The sequence below is a fragment of the Oryzias melastigma genome, linkage group LG7 (genome assembly GCF_002922805.2).
Source record: "Oryzias melastigma strain HK-1 linkage group LG7, ASM292280v2, whole genome shotgun sequence".
Taxonomy (NCBI): domain Eukaryota; kingdom Metazoa; phylum Chordata; class Actinopteri; order Beloniformes; family Adrianichthyidae; genus Oryzias; species Oryzias melastigma.
In genome coordinates, this window is record NC_050518.1 from 29,121,265 (window position 1) to 29,133,623 (window position 12,359).

At 39.0% G+C, this 12,359-nt stretch overlaps 2 protein-coding genes across 2 annotated transcripts; both read left to right on the forward strand.

Annotated features, from left to right (window-relative positions):
- On the forward strand, positions 1-5,723 carry LOC112158950 (keratin, type I cytoskeletal 18). The gene is made up of 7 exons (XM_024292676.2): positions 1-528; positions 3,155-3,237; positions 3,508-3,664; positions 3,902-4,066; positions 4,666-4,791; positions 4,958-5,178; positions 5,254-5,723. Exons 1-7 carry the CDS (start codon positions 100-102, stop codon positions 5,366-5,368), a joined length of 1,296 nt encoding a protein of 431 aa, XP_024148444.1. The 5' UTR covers positions 1-99; the 3' UTR covers positions 5,369-5,723.
- Positions 5,724-7,760: 2,037 nt separating this feature from the next.
- LOC112158952 (keratin, type I cytoskeletal 18) lies at positions 7,761-11,883 on the forward strand. Its single transcript, XM_024292677.2, has 7 exons — positions 7,761-8,214; positions 9,009-9,091; positions 9,158-9,314; positions 9,397-9,561; positions 9,644-9,769; positions 11,382-11,605; positions 11,709-11,883. Exons 1-7 carry the CDS (start codon positions 7,828-7,830, stop codon positions 11,836-11,838), a joined length of 1,272 nt encoding a protein of 423 aa, XP_024148445.1. The 5' UTR covers positions 7,761-7,827; the 3' UTR covers positions 11,839-11,883.
- Positions 11,884-12,359: the final 476 nt, after the last annotated feature.

A 12,359-nucleotide genomic window follows, 5' to 3' on the forward strand; every position in this document is an offset into this window, starting at 1 on the left:
TTCCCCTCTGCTACCCGCCTTGAGTGTGTGAGCTCAGATTTCTGCCTGCCCAGCCTGCACCTCAGTCTCCCTCACAGCCTGCCTCAGTCAGCTGCAGCCATGCAAACCTCCCGGCAAACCACCTACTCTGTGCGCTCCTCTACCAGCAGCAGGCCCTCCGCTGTGTCAGTCACCCGCGCCTCCCTGCCTGTCTACAGGGCCTCCAGCATCCACGGAGGTGCCGGGGGGAGCCGCATCAGCGTGTCCTCCAGCGTGCGCTCCTCTCTGGGAGCTGGGATGGCCTCTGGAGCGGGGGGCTTCTCCAGCAGCGTCCAGGTGAGCGGGAACAGCGCAGACATCATGGGGAACGAGAAGTTCGCCATGCAGAACCTGAACGACCGCCTGGCAAACTACCTGGAGACGGTGAGGAACCTGGAGCAGGCCAACCACAAGCTGGAGATCAAGATCAAGGAGGCCCTGGAGAAGAGCGGCCCCGACTTCAGAGACTACAGCAAATACCAGAGCATCATCAACGACCTGAGGAAGAAGGTGAGACTCGTACGGCTTCATGAGATTTATAAGGCAAACACACGTCAAAGGTGCAAAGAGGAAGAGGTCATCTCTGAGAAGTCAAAGATTAAAACATATTGAGAAACACAAAACAAGGACACAGTGAGCTTTAAAAATGTGTTCAAAGTAAAGTGAAATTCTGTTAGATCTCCTCAGAACCGTCTTCCATTCAGCAGGAAGCTGGACACAGCTAACAAGGAATGCTGAGACGTCAAAGTTTACGTAGACAGGATACCAGAGACAAAGAAAACGGAGGTTGGGCCTGACCCTAAAAGACAAATAATCACAAACAGATCTGAACACTAAACATTAACTTAATTGTTTCAGGTATTTGTCCTGCCAAGTCAAAAAGTTAACAACGTTTGAGCCAGAAAAAGAAAGCTAAATACTATGTTTCTGCAGGAGGCCCTCATTCAGAAACCTGTATTTATGTGGGAAACATGCAGAAACCTTATCTTTCCCCTGCCAGATCAAGGTCAAATTTCCACTGAGCTGGTTTCCAAAGAAGTTTTTGCAAAGTTTTATCTGAAAATATTCCATCAGAGCCAACCGTCTTTGATAAAAGGTTGTGTTTATTTTACTAACAGCCAAGGACATTTGTTTATTCCAACAGAGCATTTGTCAGTCACATGGTTCCCAGAGGCAAAGTTTAAACAGACCGGCCAGCAAACTCATGCAAACCTCACGCACGCACAAAAAAGACCCGACACCGCCTCCACCTTCCTGATGCAAATACAGGACAGATCCTGATTCAACAGCAGCGTCCTCTCACGCTGCCATATCCCGGTTCTTTAAACCCGGCACAACCCGGCTAAAACAAACAGCACAGCCATCTGTTGTTTCAGGTGGAGGACTGACCCTGTACTCTGCTGCAGGTTAATATAGAACAAACCTTTATGGTTAAATGCAGAAAAATATTTGTCTCAATTAAATTAAAAAACAAACATTTCATGTGAAATTATTTAAAATGTATAAAAAACATGTTTTGGTTTGCTAATGTAGATTTTCAATGAATGACAAAGACTAGCAGGTAAGTAGCCTAGCTTAGCGTTAGTGAAAGCTAGTTGCGAAAGTAGCTCACCGGCCATTTTTTAATCACTTTTGGAAAAACATGTAAGAATTATTTAAGAATTTCTAGCTGAAAAAACATTTCAGTTCATTAAAACATTGCCAGATTTTATTACTAATCTAAATTGTGGCTAGCTGCCTAACTTTAGCACAGTCATCGCATTAGTGCTTCCTCATTTATCTCAAAGGCTATGTTATAAAAATAACCAGTGATAGACAAAATCCAGGAAATAGGATACGCCTACGGGCGTTTTAAGGATGTAAAACACCTTACTACACACTTTATCAACTTTTCTCTCATTTAATTTGCCCATTTGAAACCTTTATAGAAAAATAAATCCTGTATGATAGAATAAAAGCAAAGATTCACAATCGATCAGATTTATGTAGATTTTGGTCAACTGAACACTATCTAAACCGGAGACACAGTACTGGGGAGATTGATTGACAAAGTCAACAGCCAATCAGGGCGCAGAACACAATGCTTCACGTAAAAAAAAAAGTATGCAAAATCGCACTGAAAAAAGTATAAAAAACACAAGACTGCAAAAGACGAACGACAATGCAGCAAGGGACCTCTGTATAGTAACAAAAAAAATGATTTCAAGTATCAAAAAAATACACATTTATTTAGGAACCAATTTAATACAATTATAAACATCATATCGTCATAATTTAAATTTAAGAAATATTTCAGTTGTGTTGTTGTGTATTAAGTCTTGTAAATAACAATAAATAAATTAATGCTAACATTTGTGGTTAGCAAACTTAGCATTTGTGCGATTAGCAGCTAACTTAGCCACAATCTAATTTTAGCAATTTAGAGTCACTTTCAATCACAGATTGAAACTTTTTCATTTGTTTACTTTCTGAGATCATCATGCGACATCAACAGAGTTTTTATATTTTATACTTGCATGTTTTTGGTTAAGTTACGTAGTTCCTCCCTACTTAGCATTTTCATAAACATCTACAAAACTAAACTAATATTTTGCCAAAGTAATGTCTTTATTCCCTTTTTTAGTGGTATTTATTATTAAGTGTATATGATATCTGATATTGGTATATTTATAAAGAGTTTGAATATTCAACCTTCTGGATCTGACATTTAATCTACCTTTTGATCAAAGATATATGAACGAGTCTCACCTAGTTATGATTTAGTAATGTTAGGTAAACAACCCCAAAGGTTTAAACGTTTGTTTTCTACATCATCCTACATGAGTTACAATCGGCTATAGCTTGTTTATTGGAGCATGTTATTTTATTTATAAGATGTAACATTTTGAAAACGTTTATCCAGTTATTTCATTTTGTTTTGAAAATTGTATTTAAATGTTAATTGTTTTTATGTCTGACAAACTGTTTTTCTAAAAACTTGATTCCAAGCTTAGCACGAGTTTGAGCAAATAGGCTGCAGTTTTTAATGCTGTTTTACTGTTTCTCATGTTTTGTTGCATTTTAATCAAACTTTATCAGAAACAAAAGATTATGCATTTGTAATATTCTTTTTTTTTTATTTTATGAACTCCTTTAGATATTCGATGCAACCACCGATAACGCCCGCCTTGTTCTGAACATCGACAACGCTCGCCTGGCCGCCGATGACTTCAGAGTGAAGTAAGGCGCTCTGCTGTGGTTGTAAAATAACAGCATCTGCAGACACTCCCTGTTTTACTACTGAGGAGCTTTAGGATGAATGCATACTGTCATGGTCTAAGGATGCACTCATTACTCATGAAGCCACCACCTTTGAGTCATATTTGTTGGAGTCTGCGGTCTTTTTAAAATGACTTACCAAACCCAGCTGGGTCTATAATCACCAAATAATGATCTTATTTGCCCATTCAAACCAGTTATTAAGCCCCAGTGTTGCTGTGCGCTCTATAGATTTGAGTCTGAGCTGGCCATCCGCCAATCTGTGGAGGCCGACATTGTTGGACTGAGGAAGCTCATCGATGACACCAACCTGAGCCGCATGAACCTGGAGAGCGAGATCGAAGCCCTGAAGGAGGAGCTCATCCACCTCAAGAAGAACCACGAAAATGTGAGTTGGATTAAGTTCAGACCTTCACCACAATTTGGTTAAAAAAAAAAACAACTTTTCACCTTTGAACACCGTGTAAGCAAACATACACACCCTCTGAGGATGCTGTTTGCATATATGGGCTCATCCCTGTAATCTCATGTCATTGTGTGTTTAAGTTAAGGTGTTATTTACTTTTTTCTTTTTAGATTTTTCTGACATGTTCATCTAACTACTCAATTGTTCTTGTCTCTCCAGGAAGTTATGGAGCTCCGTAACCAAATCTCAAAGTCAGGAGTCCACGTTGACGTTGACGCTCCTAAGGGTCAAGATCTGGCACAAATGATGGCAGAAATCAGAGCCAAGTATGAAAAGATGGCACAGAAAAACCAGGAAGAGCTGAAAGCGTGGCACGAATCTCAGGTACTTCATCATCTCAGAGCTGAAAAAACATAAAAAACCCAAGAGAATTCGCATCAGTATACGATATGATCCAGTTGTTACAATTCATACCACGAAACTACATTGATTTTTGTCTTAACTGGAAATTGCATAAGGGGACAGTGAGGCAAAACAACTTTCTGCTAACTGTAGGTGATCTCCAGAGAACCCAGAATTAGCAAAGAGGGAAAAGAAAGAAATGAAAGATGAGAAAAAAGTTGATGGCATTTACAAACATAAAAAATAATCAAAAAACGGAATGAGGGAAGGCACTCAGACATGACCTCAACAAAATTTTTAAGCTGAGATTTACAAATATAGTCAGTAAGATAAAGAATTCCATTTTCATTTTGGAAATTCAAGGAGAAAAAAGTAAGAACAGTTAGATATGAACTCTGAAAAAGATGAAGCTAAAGATCTTTAATGCACAATAAAGCTTGTTCAATTTAAATTTGGATCACAGAGCATCATGAATAATAGAAGGCCTCTCCTACATTTGTGAATAGTTATCTTATCTCATATATTTTAGAGAAAAAAAAAGCTTTTTATTAATTTATTTGGAAATTGTTGTCTCTCTGCAGATTATCGAAGTCCAGACTCAGGTGTCGCTGAGCACAGAAGCCCTGAAGGGTGCGCAGACGGAGATGAACGACCTGCGCAGACAGATTCAAACCCTGGAGATCGAGCTGGAGTCACAGAGGAACCTGGTGAGAAACCCGAGTCAGCACACACTTAGTTTACTTCCACACTCGCTCAGCACTCTCACTTTCCCCTAAAGCCCTGTTTAACTGTGTTGACACAAGCTTCATACTCTGCTGCTCCGTCACCATGGCGACAGTTAAAGTTTAACCGGTGCACGCTGTGCTCTTACAGAAAGGCTCGCTGGAGGGCACGCTAAGGGAAACAGAGATACGTTATAGCATGGAGGTTGAGTCGCTTAACGCCATCATTCTGGGCCTGGAGGCGGAGCTTACACAGCTGCGGAACAAGATCCAGCTGCAGACGCAGGACTACGAGGCTCTGCTCAACACCAAGATGAAGCTGGAGGCAGAAATCGCCACCTACAGACGGCTCCTTGACGGAGAAGACTTCAAGTGAGCAGCAGCCTCTTCAGAAGATCACTGCACACTTTCTAAGACAATAAATGTAACTTTAATTTCACTATTTAGGCTCCAGGATGCTCTGGAGGAGCAGAAAACCGTGAAAACCAAAGTGATGACTGTCACACAAACCCTGGTGGACGGCAAGGTGGTCTCCTCCAGCACAGAGACCAAGAACCTTTAAGACCAGCAGAGAAACCTTCTCTTCACATCATTTAATGTTTAGGCTCACAGACTAGTCAATAGCCCCCCAGACAGAGTATGTGACCATTTTCAGATCCCAGCTGATGCACAAAACAAATGAACACAACAGGGCAAAATCAGAACCATTTTTATTTATTTCATCTCGGTTTATTTATGTGTGCAGCCGTTTACAAACGTTCAGAAGAGGCGACTGCGACTATCCGGAGAAACTTCCAGAATAACTAAATCTAAACAAACTCATTTTTTTTACATTGTCATCATCTTTGGTTTTCTTCTGTTCAGTCTGACTGCTGTTCTGAGGTGATGGAAATTTTCAATAAAAACCTTTGGACATACTCTGTTTGTGTTTTATTTCATCCAATATAAATAAACCTCAATTTATGTAAAAATAAAAATATTAACCATTAAAAAAATTATCTATAAAACATTTACAAACACTTAAAAAAGGTTTGTTCCTCTCCTCATATTTACTTTAAATACATTTATGACAATAAAAAAAGTTTTTTTTTGTCACATAAATTTGAAGACTGAACATTTCTGTGGTCATTTAGTTCCACTCTTTTATCAGAACTGATAAATTCAGGCACATCTGTCTATTTTCCAGCATGGAAAGCTGTCTAACCCTGGAGAACACACGTTTTCTTTAGAGTTTTTAAAACTAATTTAATTTTTTTTGCTTGTTCATTTTGGGTTGCAGCAATTCAAGTATTTGGAAAAGTATTTGCAGATTTTGTAGATTTACCCACCAAGAAAGAATCAGAATCAGAATCAGAAAAACTGAATGTCTGCATCGTAATGGTACCTTCATGCGAACAGTGAGACAGTAAATTAAGAAATCGACGTTAAAAAGTGTATGTACATTTTTTTCCATTTCATTGAGGGGTAAAAAGTATTTAGAATTCTGGTTCAACCAGAACAGTATATATAAATACAGGAACATGACCATTAGTCCATCTACAAGTCTAGGGTTCCAAACCCGAAGGGGTTTGCATAATCATGAAAACAGTGAGAAATAAGCCTACAACAAAAGCACGAGTTGATGATCTGAAAGCAACTGGAACTACAGTCACCAAGAAAGCTATTGGGAATACTTAACGCTGCAATGGTTTAACACAGGAACGTCCAAATCCAGGCCTCCAAGGCCGATGTCCAGCATGTTTTCCAACCAACCTGCCATGCCTGCAAGTCTGTGGACCTCAATTTTATAGAAAACCTATAGATAGAGCTGAAGCTCAGAGTTTTCAAAGCAACAGCCAACAAATCATAATGACTTAGAAATCATTTGTGAAGAAGAGTGGACCCGAATTCGTCCTGATAAGTGTAGAAACCTCCTCATCAACTAGAAGAAACCTCTGAGCTCTGTGATTGATAATAAAGTTTTGCCACAAAGTACTAAGTTTTTCCAGCAAGAAGGTTCAAATAAATATTTCCCTCAATGAAATCCAGACAAATTTATAGAAATTCTTTAAAGTGGATTTCTTGACTTTATTTGTGATTTTCTATGTCTTACTGTTCAAATTAACCTGTTGGAATTACAGACTGTTAATTCATTTTTAAGTGGCCAATCTAAAAGACCAGCAAGCGTCAAATAGTATTTCCTCCGCTGTAACTTTGTCAGTCAGCTTTTCTTGAAAGAAATTTATTGGTTCCAAGGTTCAACTAGAATTATACCTGCTGTTAGTGAAGGAATTCAGGGTTGGGGGGCAGCTAGAGTCTCCAGTTTAGCCAGAAAATGAACAGATGAAGGTGAAATCACTTAAAGCAGTTTCTCCACCTGGACCACCTATAACCAAAGGCCCTTGTGTTGGTTTCTCTTCACCAATAAACCAGTGAAAATATTTCATTCCTCTGTTAAAAAGGATCTTACTTAGTCAAGGCGTTTTTATCTTCTAAGTTTAATTTGATTTAAAAATCTTTGGCATTCTTCTACAAACATGAACCTGTCCTTCTCAAACTGGAGTAAGTCATATCAGATCAAGCTGCAGTAGTAGTGTACAGGAGAGTATCTGCAGACTTAAAATAGCATGCATGCTGGCTGTAATATGAAGTAATTTCAAACTCCTGCTAATGAAGTCAAAGTATTTTGGACAACAAAGGACTCCTGTGCTCCAGAAGAGAAATGTTTGAAGATTCGATTTTACTGGATTTGATGACACGGCAAATAGAGGGCTGTTCGTGTTGAGTTTCCATAGACAAAGGTAATTTACTACAGAAGATCAAGATGGAAGCACGCCTTTTTGACTTTGACTCGTAGAAAAGTTGGACAAAGTCTAACCAGAGGAGAGAAGATAGTAAAAATGCAATATAGATAGGAGAGGAGTGGCAGGAAGTAGTACGCATCCAGTTTGGTATATAAGACCCTAAACTCTTCCCTTGTCCTCCACTCTCAGTGGCTATTCTCTGTTCTTGTTCCCCACCAGATTCAGCGTCCCTACCGACATGGAATCCCTGCTCAGACGCCAAATATCTGACAGATCTCTGCCTACAGAGACGACCTATGCCTACAGCGTCACTGGGGGAGCAGGGGGCCATGGCACCAGGATCTCCTCCACCTCGATGGGCTCGTGGAGCGGCAGGAGATTCAGTAGTGGTGGGTATGACTACCACTCCGCTAACACCTCTGGCAACCTGGCCATTGCCAACGAAAAGGCCACCATGCAACACCTGAACGACCGTCTGGCATCCTACCTGGAGACGGTGAAGAAACTTGAGAAGGAAAACCACACTCTGGAGATCAAGATCAGGGAGGCCATTGAGAAGAGAGGCCCGCTGGAGGGGAAGGACTACAGCAAGTACAATGCCACCATCAAGGAGCTGAGAGCCAAGGTGAGTCTGAAGCTACAAACACATCGGGCATGTGATGTGCGATCAAGAATGCTCTGAATGCAGGCTCTTGAAAACTCTTTTAGCCTATGGTGGACAAACTAGACTGTCACTACTGGATGCTAGCTAAAGCACTCACAGTTGGAAGAGGCTTGGAGCAAAATGTTAAAGCAGTGCAAATTTTGTGAATCTTGCTCCCGGCTTTTTCCTTCATAGCTATATTTCAATGTATGAGAGACTTGGTGTCACAGTTGGCACTTCTGTGAATTAAAATGGACGCCATCCCTACGCCACTACCAAATCAGAGTCCCTGATTGGTCAAAGTTCAACTGGTTTAACTTGCAACGTGTATTCAATAGCGGTAGAGCCCCAATATTGACATAACATCTTGTGAATGCAAAATTTTTGAATGCAGACACTCAAAACTTGTGCGTTTACATAAACAATTTTTTTTAAGTGATTGCTTAAACATGCGTTGACAAGTCTGGTGTGTAGCCTCATCCTTTCTGTAGATCACAGGCTCTTCTGGTCAAATATAGAGCTAATTATTCTAGGATAGTACAGAGTTAGAACAAAACCTTCTGGATGAGTCACATGTCTTAGTAAATGATGGATTTTTATTGTTTATGGTTGTGTCATGCTTATCTTTACAACTCTGAGAGTGCTGTGGGAAGGGGAGGGTTACAAATGTTTATGAGTCATAAAAAGTAGTTTTCTGCAGTTTCTCCTCCTGAGCAGTTCATCATAGAGAGAATCCCACTGTCACAAACAATAAAAATCATCTTGTTTCCTTCTAGATCCTTGACATGTGCAAGGGCAACGCCCAGCTCTCCATTGCTGTTGACAACGCACGTCTGGCTGCAGAGGACTTCAAAGTCAAGTAAGCATTCAGCTTCAAAATAAGACAGGAATTTGGCTGATCTCTGATGGAGGCCTGTGTTGGTAGGATGGAGTATGAGCTGTCAATGAGACAGACAGTGGAGGCGGATGTTATCAGGCTGAGAAAGATTCTGGATGAAACCAATGTCCTCCGTTTGCACCTGGAGGGTGATATCGAGTCTCTGAAGGAGGAGCTGATTGTCTTGAAGAAGAACCATGAGAAGGTAGGTGAACCAGGTCATTTGATAGGGTAAACTCTTTGATCTCCATCTGGAAGCCATCCACTGACTGAGTCTTTCTCAACAGGACGTCACTGAACTTCGCGCACAGATCACACAGGCCGGCGTTTTCGTGGATGTCGACGCCCCTAAAGGTCAGGACCTTGCTAAGATCATGGAGGAAATGAGGGCAAAGTATGAGAAGATAGCACTGAAGAACCAGCAGGAAGTGAAAGCATGGCACGAATCTCAGGTAATGTAGAATTTATGAGTTTTTTCTGACTTTTGATTGAATTTTTTTTAGGTACCATGTCTGTGATCTCTCTTTTAACCAGATGACAGAGGTGCAGGTCCAGGTAACTGAGAACACAGTAGCCCTGAAGGAGGCCACAAGTCTGATGAGTGAAACTAGGAGGAAACATCAAGCCCTTGATATCGAACTTCAATCTGCACTCAATCTGGTGAGAAATCGTCTGGCTTGGAGCAAATAAGTCACCAAGTAACTTAAGTAACTGTTCACCAAGAAGATCCTTAAGTTGTACCCAAGAGATAGTTCAAAAAGAAGTGTCTAGATCAGGGGTGTCAAACTCAGTCGCACAAGGGACCAAAATCCAAAACACACCTTAGGTCATGGGCCGAACAGGATAAACATTTATTGAACACACTAATACTATATTTTAAAAACTTTAAAACCTTAACTTTTTTACATAACTATGAACAAGATATATAGCATTACCTGCAATAGCCTAAATTAGTCAAAACAGTTAACATGTGGATGAAATATTAGCAAAACTCTTATGTAGCCTAAAAAATCTTAGTAAATGCCAAAATAGTCCAAAAAGCTAGAAGAATGCCAATCTTTAAAACTTTAATACTGTGACTTATTAACATAATAATGAATAATAAAAGGCAGGAATATTATTCCAGAATAAATCAACTTAAACCTTAAATAACTTTGAACATTTTACTCTCCATAAAAATATATTTTGTCAAAATTATACATGTTAAAGATAAATGCAAGTTAACATCGGGCCATTAATAACAATAAAATAAAATGATCTGAAGGGCCAAATATAATTACCCGGAGGGCCGGACTCAACCGCTGGGCCTTGACTTGAAACACGTGGTCTATATAAAGTAAAAGCAATTGCAACCACTATTTACTCACGTTGAGAGTACAAATGTAACTGAACATGTTCCTATAGTACTGAGAGAATCTGATTCACTTTATGAAAATGATCTTTATCCCCGTGGGATAAATAAAGTATTCTTATATAATATTACAGGAATTGTTTTCATATTTTAACTTTCAAAAATGAATGAAGTCAACCCTAAAAAATTTTTTGTGCCAAGAATAATATTAAGAGTATCCCTGATCTACAGTAGGCAGTACCTCAAAAACAAGAATTTTAGAAAAATATTGCAAATTGTTAATGAGGAGTACTTCTTCTTTACCACAAATCTACTCTAGTCACATACCACCTAAAACAAAGAAGCTCATTTACAGGTTAAGAGCAACATTGTGGTTGATTTATTTTATAAAGTCTTGTTTTTAAAACATTAACTGTGAGTTTAAATATTGGAGTTCCTCAGGGCTCTATGATAGAACTTTTCTTAAACATTGATTATATTTTATACACAAATCAGCAATGTAAGTCAAAATGTACGCTGATTACAGACTAATTTATGTTGATGGCATAAATTGTGAAGACGCTGCTCTGAAGCGCATCATATTTGGGTTTTAAATTCACCTTCAGCCTTCTGAAGTCTGTTTCTGGGACAAATAAGTGAATGAAGTTTACACTATTTAAAAAAAACTTCATAGCAAAAATCTGAAGACAAAGATGAAATCTGGAATTTCACAAATTGTTTCTCAATCTTTTAAGGACTTTCATTGCATGACAGGGTTTCAGCATGATTCAAAAAAATTAGCATAAAATGTAACAAGACTTAAATGACAAATAGTTTTTTTTTATCCTAAACAATGACAGCTATAGCTGTAACTTTAAAGCTGGAACATGTAGGTTAGATGCACAAGAAATGTAACTTCCTTTCTCCTGTTTGTCTTGACAGATCGAAGCTCTGAAGGCCAGCCTGCAGGACGTCGAAATGCGTTACAGCATGGAGTTAGAAAGGTACAATGCGATCATCATGAGGCTACAGGAAGAGCTGACCAAGATCCGCAGTGAGATCCAGCACAGTGGGAGAGAGTACGAGCAGCTGCTGAACATTAAGGTGAAACTGGAGGCCGAGATCGCAGAGTACAGAAGGCTTCTGGAAGGAGGAGCTGAGCTGAAGTGAGTAGGAAGAGCCCCTAAGTACTTGAGCATTTTTCCATGTTTGCTTTATTCAGTCTACTTGAATAAAAAAATCCCTGATTCGTTTTTGTTGCTCCACTAGACTGGAGGACGCCGTCGACAAGAAGAAAGTCCAAACCAAAGTGGTGACCATCACTCAGACCTTGGTAGACGGAAAGTTGGTGTCAGAAAACAAAGATGTGAAGTCCGATGAGAAAATTGTGATGAATTAAAGCCAACAATGTAGAAGAAGCAAAAATAAAAAAGTACCAACAATATGTTTACATCTTGTGCTTTGTTTATAAACACAAAACACCATCATGATAGTCAGAACTTTATGTTTTCAAATCCTGTCTTAGATCTGCACCTCCTGAAACTTAAATCGACTTGGTCTCACAAAAACACTCAAGCTTTGACAATTTAACAGGCTCAATATTGTTAAGTATATTAGTTCTATACATGACAAAGTTTAAATGTTCTTTATTTATTTCCCAAAGACAAGAAAAAAACAGAATATAAAATTATTTTTTTTGTTACTTTTTTTAATGTACTTATTTAAACTTTAATACTAACTTTTCTTTTATAGATAAAAAAAAGAAATTCTTATTTTGGATTTTTTTCCATTTAAATTTATTGCTAATCACATTAAATTTTCAGCATAATAAATCTATTGAAACAGCCATAAAACATCTGAAGATAAAATCTTTTGCATCACTTTAGCATTTTATGCTGTATGTACTAGTGGTTTCATGTC

What these genes read in the sequence shown, in the direction of transcription:
- LOC112158952 (XM_024292677.2), top strand. Translation starts at nt 7,828, where the DNA reads ATGGAATCCCTGCTCAGACGCCAAATATCTGACAGATCTCTGCCTACA. An exon ending in TCAAGGAGCTGAGAGCCAAG is followed by an intron (nt 8,215 to 9,008) that starts GTGAGTCTGAAG and finishes GTTTCCTTCTAG; the next exon opens with ATCCTTGACATGTGCAAGGG. An exon ending in GAAGGAGGAGCTGAGCTGAA is followed by an intron (nt 11,606 to 11,708) that starts GTGAGTAGGAAG and finishes TTGCTCCACTAG; the next exon opens with ACTGGAGGACGCCGTCGACA.
- LOC112158950 (XM_024292676.2), top strand. Translation starts at nt 100, where the DNA reads ATGCAAACCTCCCGGCAAACCACCTACTCTGTGCGCTCCTCTACCAGC. An exon ending in AAGCGTGGCACGAATCTCAG is followed by an intron (nt 4,067 to 4,665) that starts GTACTTCATCAT and finishes GTCTCTCTGCAG; the next exon opens with ATTATCGAAGTCCAGACTCA. An exon ending in TGGAGTCACAGAGGAACCTG is followed by an intron (nt 4,792 to 4,957) that starts GTGAGAAACCCG and finishes GTGCTCTTACAG; the next exon opens with AAAGGCTCGCTGGAGGGCAC.